Here is a 13,835-nt window from a genome sequence, read left to right as displayed (position 1 = left end):
ACCACCCACAAATACGACTCTGACAACCTCCTATTACACCTATCTGTGTGCATTTTTCATTTCTATTACACAGGACATGGATCTAGCTGTTACAGCTGGTAATTTACATTTTCTTTACTTTTTATGAGCAGAGAAAAGGCTATTTTATTTCACCAACTCACACTCCTATGCTGGAGCGAAGCTTCCGGACATCTTTGGATCTTTTGATTTCTTCTTTACAAAGGGAAAATAACTTCACTGCAAAGGGGTGGCTGAAAATGGGAAAAAAAAAGAAGATGAGCAATAGATTTCACTAGAATTTTAAACACAATTAATGATTGCAAAGATGCCAAATTACCATCCAAAGGAGGAAAACCACAACACAGAGCAGTACTGGCTCCTTCCACAACAGCACGCCCTGCTTTAGGTGGCCTTTGGTAAAGACACAGTGAGCTTGGCCACCATGTTTGGCCCTTTTTTTCTTTTTTTTTTTAAACTGAATGGAATAAATGACTATTCATTATTTACATTGCTGCTACCTGTATGCTGAGGAATGAACTAGTTATCCAAACTGATTCAGCATAGGCATGATAACTGGCCAGCCATGGCCTGTGTTTACAGCAAAGCGTGGTGTGATCAGCAATACGGTGTCAGGAATGAAAAGATTTTATAGCCAAACAAAAATTACTTAGCTGATGTATCACCGCGGTCAGTCCTTAAGGCCTTCAACAAAACTTTACATAAAAGGGGATGGATGTTGTTCTTAAATACGCAACCATTTCATAGCCCAAATTCCTTCAGTGATTCCAGACAACGTAATTAAACACAGGGCTTACAGTTCTGTTGTGTGTACGAGTCATGAATCCATCTTTAAATATATTTAGCAAATTCTTTTCTTTTTCCACACAGTGTGGGAAACGTGATTCTCACAGCTCATTCCCAGACACCCATACAAACACAAGTATTGTTAGTATATTCCAAGGATCTATTAAAGAGAAGAGGGAATATTGCTTTTATTTCAGTTCAAATTATTTAATCTTTTTCTTGCGACATTCAAAGCTGAAGTGCCATAGATGCAAAAGAAACTATTTCATGTTTGCCTAGTAAGCACAATTACTTCTAGACTGCATATTTTGGAAACCTCACTGCATTGTGTATGGAAAGCTGAAAGCAAAAATAGTAACGTTTATTTTCTGCTACCATGATTCAAAGCTGTGGATAAAAACTACTCAAAAAAGCTGTCTAGTGTCATCTGCTGAAAACCAGAATGTTTAAAACAAGATGTTTATAGGAGTGACAAAATGTTTTGTTAAGTTAATGCACCTCGTTATAGACAGTCTTCCAGAAAAGAGTTAGTGGGTTTTAATTACTTCTCAAAAATTCTTAACAAAATACTGGCAAATATTGACTTGATTAAAAAACCTGGACAACAAACCATGGAACCATTAAGCTAAAGAACGCTGCCTACGGCTGGCTCAATATGGTCCAGAAAAAGCACACAAAAAGAGGAAGAAAACTGCCAGGTTTTCAGTGTTCATCTTGAGGCTTCATAAGAAATTTTCAGAGTTGATAGGCGCTTTCAGGACCAAGAATCTGGGGAAGGCTGATTTCAAATACCTCCACCAGATGCTGATAAAGTTCCTTGCAATCCGCTGCCTGCGGTCACATCACCGCTTCCACATGCAGCGTACGGGAAGCACACACGTAGGAGACACATGATGAGAACGACAGGCATCCGCATGCGAGAGCGCGTGTGCATCCACAGACATCCATGTCTCTAGGTAGACAAGGGAAGAGCGTATCTGCTCTCTTAATATTAAAAGGAGGTATATTTTTTCCTACCTTGGTGAAATTTCTCCTCCTCCCACCCCCAATTACACAAAGACATTGTGTGGACAACTAATTACAATACCTGCAATGCATGCCTGGCTTTCAGCACAGAACAACGGCAATAGAGCGAATTAGGTGAGATTTAAATCGGTTGAACAACAGGGACATCGCTGAGAAGTACAGGAACAAAGAGGCCAATTGGAACAAGAGCATCTGGAATAAATTTAATACACCTAACCTTATGTGCAGCATTTTGTGTTTAAAACAGATGCACTTTCCTTTCTGTCATTTGCCAATTTCACATTTGTAATAACTAAACCTAACCTATGTGTGATCTCAAACGACTCAAATAGCTTGGCCTCTTGAAAGGAAATTGAGAAAATTCCTTCTCCTGTGTGGGCACAATGCCAGCAGAAACAAGAGCCGGCGCCTGGGGAAAAGGGATCAGTCTAAAGCCTTTACGTTATGTAAATTGGGCGCACGCTGTCCTGCAAAACGGTGCGGGCTTGTTCCTCCTAAAGGTGAACCGAGCTTCGGCCGTCCAGCCGCCACCGCCGGGCTGGCCCTGGAGCCAGAGGACAGCCACCGCCCCCTCCTCTGCCCTTTATAGTTTATTATGCTGTAGCAGTGTAATTGCTGTTAACAAATTCCGTGGGAGCATGGAATACACAGAAATTGTTAGTCAGGGATCCGTGGGGACACATACCATCTGAAAACCCTGCGAGATCACCAAATCAATATTGTTCATATACAATGCACAAACACTTGTTTTGTAAAATACATACACACAGAGAAACACCACTTTTACGTGTTAGTCCAGAAAGCATCAGATCCTGAACTGTCACTCGAAGGCTATGCCGTTCATATCGTACCCAGTACGAGGCTGATCTTACCGTCCTTTCCATGGAACTAGCAACCCACCCGGGCTCTTGGCAAACGGAGCGTCCATGGTGGTCGCTCACTCATGAGACCAGCAGAATGACTCCAGCTCCAGACCCGTACCCAGAAAGTAATGCTCCAGTGCCAGTTTTGCAAGCAGCTTCGGTTCCTTCTCCTTTATTCTCCCTATCCCTTGTCCCACTGCCAGCAGGGAGCTGACAGTCACCACTATCTTTTAAGTGTAGCTGCTGGTGAGTTTAAAAGAGCCCAATATTTATTGACACGGCTCTGTTTCAAGCATGCCGGCCTTTGCCACCCGCGGTCTCTCCAACCCACGAGCTCTCCCTACAGCATTATGGAAACGGCTGCACAAATTCACAGCGTGCAGCAAAATGAAACCAGGAGGGTTTGGGTTGTGCCACCACAGAGAAGAAATGACATTTCAACTACAAACTGCCGCCCTGTTTGGGGCGGGGGACAGGCAGGGCAGGGTGGGAATCACAGGTGAAGGATGCTGAGCTTTCACAACAGCTTCAGGCCATCGTACGCCTGCACTGCTGCCAGGAGGAAAGGTTCCCCTCCCCCACCAGCACTGCTTCCCTCCTTATTCTGGCACAATTTGTGAGCACACAGCAGGACAGATTGAGGAACTACCTCAAGCTGAATTTTACTGGGAGAAGGGTATTTTTAACCTGGAACAGTTCTCTAATGCCATTCATCACGCAGCGATACAAACCATTCCTGCCTGTTCCCGGGAGGGGGAACCTCTTGCGCTGGACATGCAGCTTTACACCAGCTTAAGACCAGTAGGAAGTAACACCCTGAAAAATGGCAGGCAGGGCTTTGCTCTTCACACTAAAGATTCAAAACAAGCCATAGCACAACGAAGTAAAGCTGCTTCTGATAGCCTTTTGACTGTCCTGGTGACACTGGAGTGGCTTCACTCCAAACCCCACTGGACGGGTATTCACCCTACACCGCTTCCCCACCGGGACGTTCAGCGGGACCCTGGCAGAGGAATGACCCACCAGGACAAATAACTCTCCCTTTAACCACGAGCATCCAAATGGTGGTAACAGAGGAGAAACAGCCAGTGGTTGACCCACCCTCCCACACGGAGGTGACAAGACTGGCCATAAGGGGAGCGTCCCCAGTGCTGAAGTTCACCTGCAACACTGTGCCAGGAACGCCAGGTACCAGGCACGCCGGGAGCTAGGTACCAGGCACGCCAGGAGCTAGGTACCAGGCACGCCGGGAGCTAGGTACCAGGCACGCCGGGAGCTAGGTACCAGGCACGCCGGGAGCTAGGTACCAGGCACGCCGGGAGCTAGGTACCAGGCACGCCAGGCACACCAGGAACGCCGGGCTGCGTGTCCCCTACCTGGAGCTGCAGCGCGAGGCGCAGGCACACAGCGCAGGTTACACCTCTGCGGGGTAGGAGTGACACCATGTGGCAATGAGCTTTAACGGGAGCACGGAGCTCCTGAGGAGTGGCAAACTAATTCAGCCAGCAGCTATTAATCCTGTTTAAATTAAGCAGAGTAGGATATTACCTGCTCTGGACAGCTGATGTTTTAATAGAACAAAACGGTCCAGGATAGTGCACAATATCCATCTGAAAATTGAAAATACACTTGCAAATCCTTCTTTATAACATGACAGTTGATTAAAGTAGCTGGTATAAGCATAATCCTGATGCCAAACATCCTGCAACCCAAGTTCCCTTGCTAAAACTCCACTCAGGCTAATGTGGTAAAAAACTAGGGAAGGAGATGAAATGGGAGCCAAACACCCCAAGGAATGCTGATGTTTCATCCCCAGGTTCTCCAAAAAGTTTCCCATTTGCTGTATGGCAAGACGTTCCCAGCAGAACAGAAGCAACTGGGAAGTTGCTCACCAGCAGTAAGACCGTTTCCTAAAAGCAGCCATGCACTTCATCCCTGTTATTACAGCCACACTTACATAAAGTACCCGACAGCACATGCACACATGGCCTTTCCATGCCACCCAGTAAAGTGTCTCAACTGTCGGGCTCAGTCTGCATTGTATTTCTACATTTTTATGGCATGCTTCCTTGAAAAGGGAGTAAAGAAACAGGGCCCAAAGTCACGCTTCTCTTCTATGCAAAAAGGAGCAGATGGCACCCAGCGGCGCAGGCGGGCAAGCCTCGGAGCCAGGCTCAGTGCTCGTCCACCCCTACCATCACCCGAAGGGCACTAAGCCGCAGTAAGAAACCACAAACGCTGCACCGAATGTGCTGATAGCACAGGGGCCCTCAGAGCACCGCAGAACCCAGGGCAGCAGGGTCACTTCGCTCGCCCTGAAGCACACACGGAACTCGTTCCTCATCACCTCCCAGCCATGCGGTACATGTATTACCAACACACTCACACGCAGGAACTAAATTCTCTGTCTCTTTCTAGTTGTCGTCAAAGTTTCCAGAGCTCTGGCTTTCCAGAGCTTTTGTATGAGCACGAGTTCCTGCACTTCATGCCGGTATTTCATTCCCTTGCCATAAAAATGATCCACAGGGCTGTATAATTATTACTTTTCTCTTTTGGTTTTATCATCAAACTGGAAGCAAATACATTTGGATCAGCTTCAAAACCTTTCCCCCCTCCCCCCATAATCCCCTGGATTCTATTTCAGGCCTTTTTAATAAGGCATTGCAAGGGCACCACAGGACTGAGTTTGCGTGTCCCTTACACAGCACACGCAGTGATGCTACCACACGCTTTCTGTTCCGTGACCTGTGACATGGGAGCCAGGCTTTACCTGGCATTTCCCCCCATAACCCACATCTTCCCCAGTGGGGTGGACTGGAGCCTGTGTGGAAGTCCCAGATCACTGGCACAATTACCAAACTGAACAAGCAATATTCATTCCATCTGAATTTGACTCATTTAAAATTCCCATTTGAAAAGGGCCTACCAAATGTTATTTAAGAGAAACTATCTAAATGCACACTTCAAAACAAGAGTAGACTCAACTGGGGCTTCTAGACTGAGAAAAACTTTTCAAAATCATGTGCTGTCAGCAATACTTGAATCAAGAGAGTCCAAACCAGGTATATGTACTTGTAGGATTCACGTTGTACAATTCTGCAGATGCTTATAGATGTGCCAAGATGCTGCCTGAGAATGTCTGTGGAATATATTTTAATATTACTGAAATTAAAATAATTCTCTTCTGAAACATCTGCAAAACCCCATGATTTCACATTGGAATATCTTTCTCTGTTTATCCATTCCTGAACTGAAGACGGAACTCGGTGTGGAGAAGCTGGGACATGCCTTTTTTATTATTCTTATTAGAATCTTAATTAACTTCTTTGGAGATACTCACATTGACAAAAGCAGGGAGGGTTTGGAACCAACAGCTGGTAGGCACGCTGTTTCGCAGCATCCCCCCAGGACACTGCCGTGGCTACAGGCTCACAGCGCAGCCAGGACGTGCCCCATGAGCCTGCACGCAGGAGGCCAGTGCAGGGAAGGAGCGAAACGGGTCCGACACTGGCCAGGCCTGCCAGGTGAAACGTGCAAATCAGACCCGATTAACGTACCGGTTGGTGAACATGAACCAACAACAAACTTCTACACTGGTATGAGAGCCGAGGATTTTATCAAGACCCTGTCAAGGCTACCTGGCCAGGATGTGTGACCGCTGTCCCGCTTCAGGAAAATTAAAACATTATCTCCACACACACTCACGCTTAAGAGTCCTACACACCCACACCTACATCCACACTAGCATCAGCCAGAGTAAGACTGAAGAGGCATGTTGCATGGTGGAAAACAAACAAAAAAGACTTTCAGCAACTTACTTCTCTTGGTTGGCAAATAAATCGAAACAGCCATTTGCCAGCATTTGGTCCAGCATAGTCAGGAGAGGTACAGACACCCTGGCGGAAGAAAATAATTTAACAATGTAAATACACTTCTTGGCATACACATATACAGTATTTTTAATTAGAAGCAAAGAAAGAAACTTCCTATCGACCTACACATTTAAATTAGAACTCTAATTTACACAGAGGAGGGTTGCTCAGTAACTTCTGTGTGTTGGCTGCGAGGGGGGCATTCCGTTACAGCCAAAAGGAAAAAACCTGATTAACAACATGCCTGGTTTAAACTTGCAGTGTCCTGAAAACACAATTAACGGTAGTAGAAAATATTAATTTATCTTCTAGTATATAAACAACATATTCCACAAAATGTATCAGAAGTTACAACACCTTCTCACTGCAGGTAACTGCCAAATGAACCAACACACAACACATCAGCTGGAGTAACCATGGTCATGTTTTCTACTTCAACAGCTGAGACAAGAAATAAAATATAGATAAAATAGAATGGAAAACTTTATTAATAGTCATGGGGTTTTTTTCCAGTAGGGAATATTTTCTATTTTGCACATGTTTGATAAGTGAGGCTTAAAGAAGTTCATCTTATTATGCAGAATAAGTCACCTTTAAAGAAAAACTTTTGCAAGGAAATTATACTTCAAGTATGTGCAAAAAACCACTACCTAAATGAAACGCAGACTGAGCTACACTGAAAAGTGTGCAGCAATATACAACCCCCAGTACTGCATTATATAAAAACTGACATTTATTACCTTATGCACAATATTAAGTTATAGTAAATGTAAAATACTCTATCGTCACTCCTTTGTTATACATTTTACCAAAGGCACTGCTGTACCAAGCAGATATATTAACGCAAATTTACATGGGCTCAGGCATACTTTACCCAGGCACGGTAAAACCGGTATGCCATACATCTGACTTCTAATAGTCCTGCTGTTGAAAATAAGAAAGCAACAGGAAAACATTACCGGTCATTCCGCAGGTTGTCCTCAAAGACCTTTAGCAACGTCTCACAAAACCTCTCCATAGCACTGGAATCGTGCTGGATTTTCTTCATGTAGTCAAACAGGCTCTGGGCAGAGTATCGGAGCTGGGGGGAAGGAAGCAGCCGTGAGGGCAGGGGGAACAAACCCACCGCAAGACACAGGCGCCACCTGCACGGCGCACCACACTTTATCCCCCGCGCCACGAGGCGCACACCCGCCCCGTGAACACTGCCACAGCAGCCGAGTGCATAAATTCGGTAACGATCTCTGACAGGAAGACGGCTATTTTACTTTCATTAATCCTTTTTTAAGGAAGGTTTGGTTTTTTCCTTTTAAGTTTTGCCATTGTAGGAAAAAAGACCACATTAAAGGTTCATTATATTCTTTCCCTCCAAACAAAACCTCCCCAAACCGCTAGGATCATCCTGCTTTACTTCAAATAACAATATTGTCATGGCTCTGCAAGTTCAGAAGCACGCAAGAAGTTCAAGAGGTAATATTTATTAAACAAGCTGACGTAATTGAAAATGAAAAAAGCCGACAAGCTCTTGGGCACATGGCGCGGCCACACAAACCAGCGGTAAACCCAGCTAAAAATTAAAAACAACTCAGAAATGGTAAGTCTTGGGCTAACTTCACCGCGTTGATCAGCTGGTTTGGGAAGATGGCAGGAGGCTTTAAGCGCTTCTGTTCAGGGTCTGCTGGAAGCAGCCCACGGAAGGGTCACGCCAGCTGCTAAACGTCACGGGCCCCATCCAGCCTTCGCGCCAGGGGTACCTGCCGCCAGGCCCCAGCCCCCGGGAGCCAGCACCGGCACCAGCCAGGCAGGCCGGCTTCTCCTCTCCCAGCCCTGCCGGACCCTCTCGGGCAGGACCCCCCTCCTGCGGAACCCGTGCCCCCCTCCCCCCGCGGGACCCGTGCCCCCCGGCAGCCGACATCACAGCCCCAGCAGTGGGACAGGGACCGCAACGGGCTCTACCAACATCACTGCTAACGCTCACATCTTCCATTCCTGGGAGAGGTAGGAATGTATTTTCCAGGCTCATCTTTTAAAATACTAATTGACTTCCCTTAGGGACAAGAAGAAAAAATGGGTTTTTTTGTTACAGAAGCTAACTCAAAGTCATATATCTCATCAAGGATAAACTTAATGAGATGTCTGTATTTTCCTGACTCCGACGTGAAGGATTATCAGTCCTGCTGGGGCTTGGTCAGGTCACTTGGGGAACAGGGGTGCAGTGGTTAGGGGGTGTCTCCCTACAAGAAACTGGCTTACAGTGGGGGCTGTGGGCAGGGCGGGAGGGGTAGATCAGTTCTGAAGTACACACAGCCTTCAGTCTTGGCTGCAAGGGTTAAATAGTTTTCCAAGTCAAGGGGGGAGAGTAGGCAGTAACTAAGCCGGTTTAGTTGGTGGAGATTTTCTTTCTTCAGCTCATACATAGCATTTTGATAGCTTATTCAAAGGTGCAATCAGTTCCCCAAAGTTTGACCCTTTTATTATGAAAAGAAAAAAAAATAATAATGGATCTGTATGAGAAGTGTCACAAGTGTCCTGAAAGCAAAAGAGAAGAACCTCTATTTAAACATTTTTTCTAAATTAGATTTTATATCTGTAATGTTTATGGGTGCATCAACAGAGAGGACCAAGAAACACTGTAGCCTCGAATCAAAACTCTGAACTCATTTTCAAAGGCTGCAGCCCACCCGCAGACAACAGGGCCCAGCAATCCGCACGACCTGGGGAGCAGCACAGCTGCTATTTTACCAACTTGTTCCATGCTGAAACACCCTGGGCAACACAGAAGCAGAAATATTTCTTTAAAAAAGTCAAGCAGTTTCAAGAAATTATTCAGTTATTCTGCATTTCAAAATGATAGCCAACTCTCAGTAAAAATGGTTTCAACATTTCTAAAACCTAGTTACAGTAAACCGAAATACTGAATGGAGCGAGGTTCTTTCGGTAAGTTTTCCAGTACGCTGAGCAGGAACTGTGTCCCTGCACCGAAAGGTCTTTACAGGATATACAACCGTAAGGAAGAGCGATTTCCTAAAAACTTAAAACCTGATTAATTATTGTATGCTACCCTTTAAAATAATCCTTGCATTTAAGACCATTACAAATAAAGAAGAAATATTTTAGTCTTAATACCTTACACTAGCAGAGATCAATTCTAAGTAGAAGAAAGGTTACATCTGAGCCAAATCTCAGGAAAAGATCTGAAAATGTGTATGGTCAACCGTGTAATCTCCACTCCTATTTCTTTTGTCTTTTAAAGTACTTTGCAAATCTTACACCATTTTTTGAAGAAAGCTTAATTACTCAATGCCTTTCCTGCAGATTGAAATGATTGAAAAGGCAAGAATGGGCACAAAAGAAAAGAGCAAGCATAGCACACGTAGGATGTTCCAAAGCTGAGCAAGACCACGACAGAGTAGCAGGATAATTGGAAAAACTGTATAACTAAGTCAGCATTTCTTTATCAGCAAGTAATTAAACAATACAAAAGCACAGGTGTGGATAAACCATCATATAACTGCTTAGGAGATTTAAAAATGGGACATTTCCAAATAGCACAGACCATACGAACTTTACTGGAAGAAACTCCAACACAGCAAGATAACGTCACAGGAACAGGTTAAACCCATATTTCCTCCTCAGGTGAACACTCCTTTTTTCCCCAGATAACCTATGAGGACAATATCAGAGCTACAACTTAAACTGCTCATGAGTATTTGCAGAGAAGACCACTTCCAAATTTCTTCCTCATCTATGCAGAACACAGAATTCACACTGTATCAAATGTGTGACATTTACCTTTCCCTGGGGTTCCATGAGGACAGGGAAAGGAAATTAGGAGGTTAATGGGTTGGAACTGGGACAGCTTTGGATAAGAATTTAAGAGGAGGCCTGGGAACGACCTTGTTCTTATTAAACACAGTAAAAACAGGGTTTGCCAAGGCTTAACTGTCCCATCATTTAAGCCAATAGCAGATACTTGAGTGACAGGCAATACATGATAAGGCGAACAGCGTTCAAAGGGACCATTCATCTGATGATAAATCTGAAGTGTTTTACCTCCTAAAGATATTATCTCCTGAATCAGGGGGAAAGTATGAGGAAGCGTAGCTCCAGTGCGGGGAGAAGGCAGTCACAGCTCTGGACAGTTGCGTGGCAGAGAAATAATCATCTACACAAACCTTCATGAAATTGTTTCCTAGCTGACTTGTTGCAAAACTGAAGTACAGCACTTTTAAAGACCGGACTCAAGCAACGAGTGGCACCGATATGGCCAAGAGAAAAGGAGCTTAGGCATCCAGTTTGTAACGGAGCATTCAGCCGCTCAGGCACCCGTCAGCTATAAAGCTGCCCAAGCCACACAAGGGCTCCGGTTCCCACTGCGCAGCACTACCTTGGACTGACCTGACCAAACAGCCCGTGGGGCACGATGAGAAAGGAAGAGCCTGTGCTGAAGATGTTCAGTAGACCGACATACCCTAACGGCTGTCGGCCGCCCCTCTAACCACTCTCCCTGGAGCCCCAGGCCTCTTAACAAAATTAAGTCGTCTGCACCCAACACACCACCAGTGGAAGTCAAGGGAGTAACTCCTGGGAAAGCCCGGACAAAATCTGTTGTACGGGTAATTGCTAAAGGCTCCCGTTTTCATAGAAGTATTTGGACAGAGCAAGACCTACTCACAGTCAGGACATTCCTGTAACACGTGCAGAAGAAACCATGTCACGCTCAATAAATAACGCTGGTTTTGGATCATTTCAAATCCTGACAAATTTACAGTGCTGAAGTGGCAGTAGCCTATTTTCCCAGTAACTTTAGAAAAAATTGCGTAGCATTTAAATTTTAGCACAAGTGAAACCATGTCTCCCTTGCTTTACTTGCAACACTCTTTATAATAAATTGATTTTTTGGAGGCCAGTAACTCACAAGACTCAAGTCAGTGATATTTGATGAGAAGTAGAAATATCATAATTCACACTATTTATTTTTTTTTAAAAAGCATGTCAGAAATTATTCTCAAGTGTATTTTGCTCAAGAATTATCAACCAAGAAAGCTGGAATTTAGGGCCAAATATGCATTCAAACCAAATATGCATTTATTTGCATACAACTTGTCACAGTAACCAGATGTTCTAAAACATCATCTACAAACGTCCCAGCATTTCCATTTGTAAGAATTAATACAGCTGCTGAAACCCCAGCAACTTGCTCCAAAAGGTATATGCAGTCATAACCATCACTGGCAAACAATGAGTACATTCTGAGGAACATAAAACATAAATCGCATCGTGTATTTGGCACATAGATAATGTTGACATCCATATGCCATTGACGAGCTTAATTTTTGTTGCATGCTTCACCATACATGTGCATTCATCAGATAATTTTGGAACTGGCTTCTCCAGTTGGTAAGGTCTTTGGCATCCCACGCTGGAACCCTGGCAGTGGTCTGGGAGAAAACTTTTGATTTTCAAAATAGGTTGCTGGTTGTTTTTTTTTCTTTTTAAAGGTTTTACTTCAAATTTCTACAACATTTTAAAATACAATTTTGTGGGGGGAGGGGAATCACAGGACATTCTGTGCTTTAAGAAAATTTTAAATTAGTTCAACAATAATTAAATTATATCAAAATTACATCCTGATCCCTGAAACTACAGGGTTTGTGAACTGGAGAAAGAACAGCATTGTATAGCTCTGATCTTCATATACTGAGAGGGGGTTTTATGCAGCCATAAGAAATACACATAATTGTGGGCCAGATACATAATTAAAAGATTCTTTTACACAGCAAAAGTGCCCTTTGAACCAAGGCGATGCAGCAGAATGCCAAATCCCAAAGGGAATGACATCTTCTGTTTTTCCAGATTACTTCAAATGCTCAATTCTTTCAGCAACCATGCTGCCACCAAAATGGTTCTGAGATCCCCCACACAGCTCATTTCAGAAAATCTCTTTAAAAAGCCAAACAAAGAACTACTCTTGCTAAATATACTGCAGAGCAATTTTAACAACGGAAAAATAGCCACTGACCACTGAATTACAGTGGAGCCTTTCTCCTACTAATTGCCTGAGATGACTTAAAGACAAACTGACATTTCAATTCAGATTATCTTGCAGTGTACGAGAATCCTCTCACTTTCTAACTTCTGTGTGTATGTATATTTTTAAGAGAGAGGGGGAAGAAAGGAGATATCACAAGAACACACACAGGTTACTGCAAGAGCTCGCACCTGAATAATCCTTTTACTTTATCTGAGATTTTAAAAATTTGCTTTTCGTATAGATTTAAGAACAGTTCTTAGAATTTACTGTTAATGTTTTAAATCAGTCCCTGGATATTCAGCAAGGAACACTACAGGCTTTGATAGAACAGTTTGAAACACAAGTCATTAGAAGGCACATCAACTCTGATTTACATATCACATGTAAAATATTAAATTTAACTCACTACACACTGTATAATCCCAAGTGTAAGTACCCTACACTCTGAGCCTCCCTCGCACTTCTGTCTGGCTCAAAAGAGAATTAGGTCATCTTCTTTCTAAAGCCAAAGCCCTTAAGAATATTTTAACCAGAACGAGCCTTTAGCGTCAAGGAAAAATGCAGGGTCACAGAAAGTTAACATTTCAAAATCCTATTTTAAAAACAGTACAGAAGGTTTCCCTTAAATATACTGGCAGATGGTAAAAAAGAAAAGGGAGCGAGAACTGTTTACACTTTTCAAAACCAAGCACAACCAAAACTTTAAGAAAAAAAAAAAAAAAGAAAAGAAAAAAAAGATATTAAAATGTTGAATATGAATTTTCCTCTGACCCTGGTTGGCGGTCAGCATGTCTATTTCTCCACAACTTTCCTCTCTTTTTATACTTATACAAATAACTTTGGTTTTGGTGGAGACTCCTATAATTAAGTGTGTTTGACTAAAAGCTGATTTTCATGTGCATGTCTGCTATTAAAAAAAATCTGTTAAGAGTTACATTGTCTGTCTGACAATTACTGTCACAAACCAATAAGCATATGTTTTCAAAGTTGTAAAATAGCCGTTGCTATATAATTAGCTGCCATTTTAGAAACATTAGAATTCTCAAAATTGGTTTAAATATATGAGAATGCACAGACACCAAATTCTCAGCTACAGGAAACCCAAAGGCGTGTGGACAGCTCGGGCACAAGCGCAGAACCGACGGCACCAGGCAAACCCCATCCTCTGGGGACACGCGGAACAGCTCACGCTAAGACTGAAAAGTCGCAGCCATGGGAGACAAGCTGCAGTGATCA

General features: G+C 43.5%; 1 protein-coding gene across 3 annotated transcripts in view; it reads right to left on the bottom strand.

Annotated features, from left to right (window-relative positions):
- The window catches only part of TBCD (tubulin folding cofactor D), a 129,600-nt gene that overhangs the window by 8,605 nt on the left and 107,160 nt on the right, over positions 1 to 13,835 (bottom strand). For all 3 annotated transcript variants that reach the window (XM_055722629.1, XM_055722637.1, XM_055722620.1), the window contains 3 exons: positions 7,525 to 7,646; positions 6,512 to 6,589; positions 162 to 251 (listed from right to left, as the gene is read on the bottom strand). In XM_055722629.1, coding sequence (XP_055578604.1) covers positions 162 to 251; positions 6,512 to 6,589; positions 7,525 to 7,646 — 290 coding nt within the window. The remainder of the gene's footprint in view (positions 1 to 161; positions 252 to 6,511; positions 6,590 to 7,524; positions 7,647 to 13,835) is intronic.

This window comes from Falco cherrug, chromosome 1 (genome assembly GCF_023634085.1).
Source record: "Falco cherrug isolate bFalChe1 chromosome 1, bFalChe1.pri, whole genome shotgun sequence".
Classification (NCBI taxonomy): domain Eukaryota; kingdom Metazoa; phylum Chordata; class Aves; order Falconiformes; family Falconidae; genus Falco; species Falco cherrug.
Note: the sequence above shows the minus strand (reverse complement) of the source record. Positions and strands in the feature narration are given on the sequence as shown.